Source organism: Odontomachus brunneus, unplaced genomic scaffold (assembly GCF_010583005.1).
Source record: "Odontomachus brunneus isolate Ranch 3 - 2012 unplaced genomic scaffold, Obru_v1 Obru_scaffold_415, whole genome shotgun sequence".
Taxonomy (NCBI): domain Eukaryota; kingdom Metazoa; phylum Arthropoda; class Insecta; order Hymenoptera; family Formicidae; genus Odontomachus; species Odontomachus brunneus.
The window spans coordinates 27,140-35,429 of NW_022639865.1; the positions used below are offsets into that span (position 1 = coordinate 27,140).

Sequence of the window (8,290 nt, forward strand, 5' to 3'; positions counted from 1 at the left end):
ATATGTTGTTTTTCCGTAAGAGCTAAAAGGTTATTACGAAAAGCAACATATTGATTGGCTGTCGCGCGAACTTCCGCCGCGCGGCAAGCATTACCGCGTCCTGTGTGCAGGAGCCATAAGGTTGTGCGTCGCGCGCGCGTCATCCCAATTAGAGGATTTGATTGGTTAACTCGTAACCTAGGCAGACGACGCGACGCGTGACGCGCTAAGTGGAAACTTAGCCTAAGATTTTTGCGCAAAGATGCTATGCACGGGTTTGACACTCGGTGCTCGAACGCTCCCATGTAATTGCACCTTTACGAGTTATGGCTCCTGCACACAGGACTCGGTAATGTTTGCTGCGCGGCGGAAGTCTGCGCAACAACCAATCAATATGTTGTTTTTCCGTAAGAGCTAGAAGGTTATTACAGAAAGTAGCATATTGATTGGCTGTCACGCGAATTTCTGCCGCGCGGCAAGCATTACCGCGTCCTATGTGCAAGAGCCATTATAGAAGCATCAAGCAATAAACAACGCCTTGTTCACTTATATCTATCTACGCAAGTGGTTAAAGCAATGAGCTCTATACATATTGGAGTGAGCCGTCAGCCTACAGTATACATAGGTTGGTGGGAAGGCTGTCTCACTTTATAGTTAACCAATCAGCGAACATCAGACAAAGATAGCCTCTCCACCAAACGCCTCTCAATGGCACACGCTAGCTGTCTCACTTTACACTTAACCAATCGCGAAACTTAGAGAAAGATAGCTTCTACACCAAACGCCATGACTTACTCCAGTATGTATAGATCTCGCTGGGTGAAAGGGCCTACTCTCAAAGGCCTGTATACATTTCGAGAGAGAGAGAGACAATAAACAACCGTTTTGTTTCTCTCAAATATATACATATCTTATAAATAAGGAAGTTTTTGGACGTTTCAAAAGAAAAATGTCATCGATGCAAGATAGTAAGTTTATTTTATGTATTCAATATATAACAATCAAAATATATATTAGTATGTTATAGGTTAAGAAAGCCATTTTATTTTTAACGTTTTGATTTTTTAGATTAAAGTTTTCGCGACAGTTTTGTTATATAGTCATTGTGCTATGTTGATAGTTAATGTTATTACATGTTGTTATACTTTTCAATAAGACATGAGGCCTGTTCTTTTTTGAAGAACTTTTTGAACTAGGGTATATTGGCTACATTTAGAGAAAACTTGTAACTGTTGTAAAATAAGTGAATTTGATTGCTGTATGCTCTTAATCCGAACTAAGTCTGATAACATTTACCAATCAATTTTACAAATTTTAGAACAGTTACAAGGTTGATTCTCTGCTGAATGTAGCCATTAACACATTAAGTAAGACAAATATAATTTATTTTAACTTATTATACTAGTGTACACTATTAGTCTGTTTTTCTCAACTGTACTGCTGAACTGGTAAAATAAGTTAGAATGAGAGAAAATATACTTGTCTCATTGAAACTTATTATCACTTCAGCAGTGTAGCTGAGAAGAACAGACTATAGTTTAGGAAGTTCTTCGAGGAAGAATAGTTTTATATAAATACTGGGTAAAAAATAATATGGTAATAAAGATTATACAAGCTTATAGAAGTGAGTAAAGAACAAATATCTGCATGTTAATTTTTATTTTATTAACTTTATATGACCAATTGTATTTAATATAAGAATGTATATTAATGATGAAATATATGACAGACCAAATATAATATAAACCTTTTTCTTTAATATTTTATTACAGACAAATAATGTACTTCATAGTTTTGTATGTCTAATCATTTTTAATTATACAAGTATATTGTTTTATTTTACATATACATATCAAAAATCAATAGAGAAGAAATATACTTGACAGCATTTATCTTTTTATTTAATAAATAATAATATAATATTTAATATTTAATAAATATAAAAATGTGTCAAATGCATTATTTAATTCAAAACAAATTTTAGGATTAAAAATAAAACGTGTATCTCCCTTTGAAACATGGAGCTTACGAGAACAGTTGTGCCTTGCATCAAGTGTATTGAAATCTGGGGACCAGAATTGGATGAGCGTGTCTAGATCATTAAAGCCATTTGTTGAAAAAGAATTGCCAAGGCCACCAGACTGGTTTTCTCAGAGGTCATGTGCCAGTCAGTACACATATTTACTTGAAAATGCTGATACACCGAGAAGGAAGAAACGAGAGAGTGGCGAAACTGCTAATGAATCCATAGTTAGAAGACTGACACAGGAAAGAATAGCAGAATTGAGTCAAATTCTTGCATTTCAAAGGGATGAATATCTACGACATAAAGTAGATATGAATTTACTCACATCCGGTACAATAACTGATGAAAAATTGGAAAAGATGTGGCTAGATATACAGCAGGAGGAACGTGAACAGGAACAGAAAACGCGGACTCATTCGATATGGGTAGCGAAACGACAGCAGAAGCAGGAAATAAACTTATCGTCTATTCCCTCGGTTATCGGAGGCCAACGTAAATCCTTAGAAAGCACGGCAGTAGAAGTGCAGGAATCTTCAGCAGAACCCTTGACGGAGGATGACGAGAAAAAGAACCGAGGTGGTAGATCGCCTCTATTGACGAGTTTATTGAAATCCCCGAGCCCAACTACTCAAACGCAGACCACCACATCGACGTCTGTTCAGTCGAACTCTCCGACTATCACCAGTCTACTCGGATCAAATTCCAAGATACTGAACACTCAACTAGTGCAAAACGTATCGCCGCAGTTACAACAGTTAGTCACGACGGCGATAGCCGGTGTGCCAAACGCAACGCTGGACCGACCATCTGTCGGAGCACCTACGCTTTCGATGCTGCTAGAAATGCCTGCCAGTTCGCAAAGAGGGCCTCTACCAAATCTACAAACGACATCTGCCGCAACGATCATTGCACCCCAAACGACGCAGCAAGCAACCGTAGCCACAGCCGAGGTGCACAATTTCCCGCAAGTACAACAATCACAAAACGTTGTCCATCATCAAATGGCCATTCAGAACGTAGAAACAAATAATATTACTCCGACGGCATTGGCGATCACCACCATACCGACCACTACCACTAATATACCAATTTCGGAGAATATGGTGCAAATAATAGACAATATAGATGATGTCATACGTAAGGACATAATGGCAGATGTAATGGATAAAGATGAGATAAACGAGATTATCGGTGACATCGAAGAACTGATTAAAGAAGAGATCACCGCGCGTAGTCCGCAGACTCTTCAAGACGCAAGTGGCAACTCAGCATCGACGACGGCGACAGTGATTGACAGCTTAAATGTACAAACGTCGCAACAGGTGGCAGAAATCCCAATAACAGTAACTATGGAGTCACGTCCAGAGCCGAGAGATGTGGACGAAGCTGTATCGCTGTCTAATTCACCGCAAAGCGAAATGGCAATTGAAGAAATCGATTCTAGCACATCTAATATCGCTGAGATAATTGGCACCGTTGCTATAGAGCCTCAGGAACCGAAAATTATCATCACTGAGATATCGGAGGTCGTGTCCAACATGCCAGAGGAGACGAAATCCGTGACAAATAACTGCGACGAAAGAATGGTCTTAACTGAAAAGCTTATTCCGGAACAAGAGAACAGTAATGAAGAAAATAACAAGAAAGACATAGAAGGGAAACAGCTGGGCCCGGAAACAAAATCCTTGAACACTACGTTGAACGTGGTGGAAACAGAAGAAAACGAATACAATGAACTTCCAGATTCGAAAAAGATAATTGGAGCTGTGGCCGAAGAGAAGGAAAAAATAGAAGAGGAAAACGAAGATGAAGAGGGAGGAACAGAAATGATCTCTAATAACAAAAATTCTATCGAATCCATCAAAGAACGAAAGGAGACTCCGGAAGATGTTGAAGGTAAAGATAACGCTGGGTTAGATCAATTAGAAATGCATCTGGCAAAAATAACAGGGGACCAGCAAGACGTATCGTCCGCGGAAGTCGTCAGCGTGTCATCAGAGATAACAAATGATTTACCCAGTACCGAAGACACGGAAAAGTCGCAAGATATCAGTTTGATCCTGGAGGATGATGAGGAGGGAGAGAGCAGTCGGAGTTCTGAAAGTAAGAAGAAAGCGACATTGGAGCAAATTATCGAGAACACGGTCGAAAGCACAACCGAGTCCTTAGAATCGTTCAAGGAAGAACCAGTTGTTTTGATAAAAAAAGAAGAGATTGTCGTAGATATAAGAGAAGAATCCTCCATAAAATTGCAAGAAGGGGAGATCGCCGTAGAAACATTACAAATATATACAGAAAAGTTTAAAGAGGAAGAAGAAGCGGTGAAGGATTCCTCGGAGGATACCACAAGTTCCATCTTGCAAGACACAGAGGTAAAAAAAGTAGAAGTCGAGCCAACCGATAGGATCGAGGATGTTACCATTAATGCGATAACAATTGAAGATATTCAGAGCGTCAAGAGTGAACCAACTGTGACAGTATCGACTGATATAGAGAACACAAGTGTTAAGAAAAGTGAGTGCGCGGAGCTTGAATTGGAGGAACCGAAAGCGGATGGGGAAGTAAAAACTGCTATTGATATACTACCAAAGGAGGATAAGAATGAGACTGTGGAAATGAAAGAGGAAAAGAAAGAGAAAGAGGATACTAAAAAAAGCACAGATAGCGAGCAGAACGTGAAAAAAGAGATTGAATGCGGAGTGACGAGCGCCGGAGAAGAAACCGGAGAATTAGATGAAGAGGAGTCGTCGTTGAGCAAATTGAGCGGTGGCCGAGCAATGAAGACGTATTCGAAGAGGCAGCAAAACATCGCTGTGGACAGTGAACCAGAGAATGAAGGAACAGGCGAAGGAGCGGATTATCGTGCCTGGAAGAAGGCAGTTATGCTTGTTTACAATCGCCTGGCTACGCACAAGTATGCGTCGATATTTTTAAGGCCAATCACAGAGGACCAAGCTCCTGGTTATCACACGGTGATCTTCCGACCAATGGATTTATCAACTATTAAAAAAAACATCGATAATGGTACAATTAGATCGACGATGCACTTTCAGCGGGATGTCATGCTCATGTTTCAAAATGCCATTATGTATAATAAACATGACACGTTTATCTATAAAATGGCTGTATCGATGCAAGAGGAATGTTTACAGCATATGCAGGTAAAATAAAATACGCAATATATATTATAACACAATTTATACGAAATTTTCTCTTATATGTTTCTTTAGCTGTAAAATAATAATGTGATATTTATCAAAATATGTATAACAAAGTAACCTGATATATATCTTGAGATTATGCATTTTTTTTTTCAGATATTAGTACAAGTAACAGGAGAAGGAACGTTTCGAAGAGAGACAAGAACTGCCGCGAGTAGTAGCAGCGAGGCAAGCGAAAATAGCGTCAAACGAAAACGTAGTCACATAACTCCGAGTCCTCACGATATCGAAAGCTTACGATCAAAAAAACGTAGAAAATCTGAGAATGACTAGATTGCATTAATGACGGATTAATGTGAAATAAATATTCAGGTTCGTGTAAACTTTTTTAATATATAATATTATAATTGTATTATTTATATTAAGAAACATACTGTGGATAAAATCAGTTGTAAAACCATTGCAATTATGATAATTGTAACACACATCTGTAAAATATTTAAACTTTAATTCTAGTGAAGAACGTTGGAATATTTTTTATTAGTAAAAAGTTAAATATTAGGAACTAATTAAAATAAAAGAATGTAGTGGAAAGTTAAATATTACCGAATCTTCTTTTAATTTAATTTTTATTTTACCTTGAAATACTTTAACGATATAATTAAATAAAACTATTTCATTATTAAAAATATATAATTATACGTTTCTCTTCCTTACGAATACTGCATATAAAAATATGTTTCCATAAAAACCTAACAAAACCTTCATAACAAACTAATAAAAATTTTACATAAAAAACCTAATAGAAATCCTCCACAAAAATCTTAACAAAAATTCCATGAAAAATCTAACTAAATCCCTATAAAAAAGTGAATAAAAAACAACTTAATAACACACTTAATACAAAAACCATGATGAAATCCAACAAAAAATCTAAGAAAAATTTCTGTAAAAAATTGTAAAAAAACATTCTGAAAAAGCATCCTTATCCAAGAAAAATTTATAGAAAATAAAACTCAAAAAATAATATGAAATCAATAAAAGTATATGATTTATTATTATTAAGTTACAATAGATTATAACTGATAACAGGGTTGGGTAGTAACTTCTAAAAAAGTTAAAAGTTAAGTTAGAAGTTAAGAAGTTAGTAACTTTTAACGTAACTTAGTTAAACTTAAATAAGTTAATTTTTAACTTAAACTTAGTTAATTTTTATATATTAACCTTAACTTTTTTACTTTTTTTCAGTTAATTTATTTCATCAATATTAAAGTGTAAAAATCATCGACCACTTTAAGGGTATGTCGGAGTGTCTATAAAACTGTTTTAGTTTTTACGTCGTCCAGACTGAACCGATAAAAAAGCGCTTTTGCATGCTTAAAATACTTATTGAAACACACTGCGCAGACATAATCTTTTCATCGAAAACGAAAAAAATTTTTAAGTTGTTTGCTAGTACAATTCGTAGGTTATAAAAAATTTCTGCGATGCATATGAAAACAAAAAAAGTCTGCGCATTACAAAATGTTCTAAGGAATAGCGTCCAATCTTCAAAAATATTCTTAGAAGTTTTAGAAAAGTATAATTTGTTAGGAAAAATTGTTATTACTTTTTGCTAAGATGTAGATAAAACAGAGCAGTTTAGATGTCCATAATAGTTCACGAATATTGCGCTAGCGACGCTAGTGCTACAATTGATCACTATAGCCGGTATTCATAGTCGAATCTTATTTCAAGATCGTCTTAAGTAATGTCTTAAGATGTGAATACGGCTCTGTGATTGGTTCATGACATCTTAAGACAGTACTTAAGTTGATCTTAAATATAAGATCTGACTATAAATACCGGCCATAGGCCTATGGGTTTTTTATTCACTTTTTTATAAGGGAACCCAGGGCCAGCCGAACACGCTATTAATTATACTGATAATTTATAAAAAATGTTTTAAATAGTTACTTGTGATTTTAGTCTAGTGTAGCATTTTTAATATTTAAAAAATATTACTGTTTTATATATAATAACATTTCATTAATATTGAAATGAGAATAAATATGAATATATATGTAAATAGGTAGATAGAAAAAGAAATACAACTCGATATTATATATGCAGTAATATTTATTAATTGGTTAACTGACAAAAATGTACCATCTTAACTTTTGTATTACATGATATTTTCGAGGCAACGTAATACGTAATAGAGATGTAGTGTGAAATAATACTCTCGCGTCTAGCTTGGGGCCTGACTTTCGCAGGATACAGTATTGCTGAAATTCCTGCCTATCAGCCAATCAGACTTCAGTAAACAGAGACTGAAAATGTCCTACTATTGTCTGTCTCTCACTCTACATCTGTTCCTACCTCCATCTTCTCATTTAGTAGTCCATTCTACAGGGTGATTCAGGACTGAAGGTCAATACTTCAGAAAACCATTTTTTATATCATTCTGAATTAAAAAGTTCATATAAACATAAGTCCTATTTCGAACGGTTATAAACTTATAATAACTTTAAACTCTATCTGAGAAGTCCAGTTTTTAAAACATTATTGGGGATATTAATAGAAAATAAGATGTTTCATTTCACATCCATGTGGTTTTGGCGACAGATCTTGCTGTCGGACAATTGCTTTGCAGCTTTTGCAGCAAAAACCGTGCAAAGCTTGTAGCGCCGCAAGGTCTGCGCGGTTTCTGCCGCTAACCTGCCGTCAAATCGCTACAAGCTCTGCGCGGTTTTTGCTACAAATCTGCAGCAGTTATCCAACAACAAGCTCTGCCACATATCTGGCGGCAATTTGGCAGCAAGATTTAATATAACAAATCCTGTATCAAATTTGTTATCTATTTGCCATCAAAAGTTGATAGCAAGCCTGCTCGAAATCTGTTCGCGCAGGTTTGGCTATCTGGTTTGGCTATCTGGTTTGGCTATCTGGGTATATGCGCGAGGGATAGGCTCCACCCGCACTCCTTTCCTAAAAAACCTAACCCTAACCTAACCTATCTATTGAAATATGATAAACAGTATACGTATATGCACAAACAGTATATGCATACTTTTTACCATGTTTCAGTAGATGGGTTAGGTTAGGGTTGGGTTTTTTGAGAGGGAGTGCGGGGGGAGGGGCG

General features: G+C 36.2%; 1 protein-coding gene across 1 annotated transcript; it reads left to right on the plus strand.

The window, feature by feature from the left end:
- Positions 1-928: 928 nt before the first annotated feature.
- Positions 929-7,271, plus strand: LOC116853659 (bromodomain-containing protein 8). Its single transcript, XM_032834815.1, has 4 exons — positions 929-947; positions 1,964-5,166; positions 5,323-5,538; positions 6,415-7,271. The coding sequence occupies exons 1-3, from the start codon at positions 929-931 to the stop codon at positions 5,497-5,499; spliced, it is 3,399 nt and encodes a 1,132-aa protein (XP_032690706.1). The 3' UTR covers positions 5,500-5,538; positions 6,415-7,271.
- Positions 7,272-8,290: the final 1,019 nt, after the last annotated feature.

Excerpts from the sequence above, each read along its gene's own strand:
- LOC116853659 (XM_032834815.1), top strand. Across the intron at positions 5,167-5,322 it reads AATGTTTACAGCATATGCAG|ATATTAGTACAAGTAACAGG; the intron begins GTAAAATAAAAT and ends TTTTTTTTTCAG.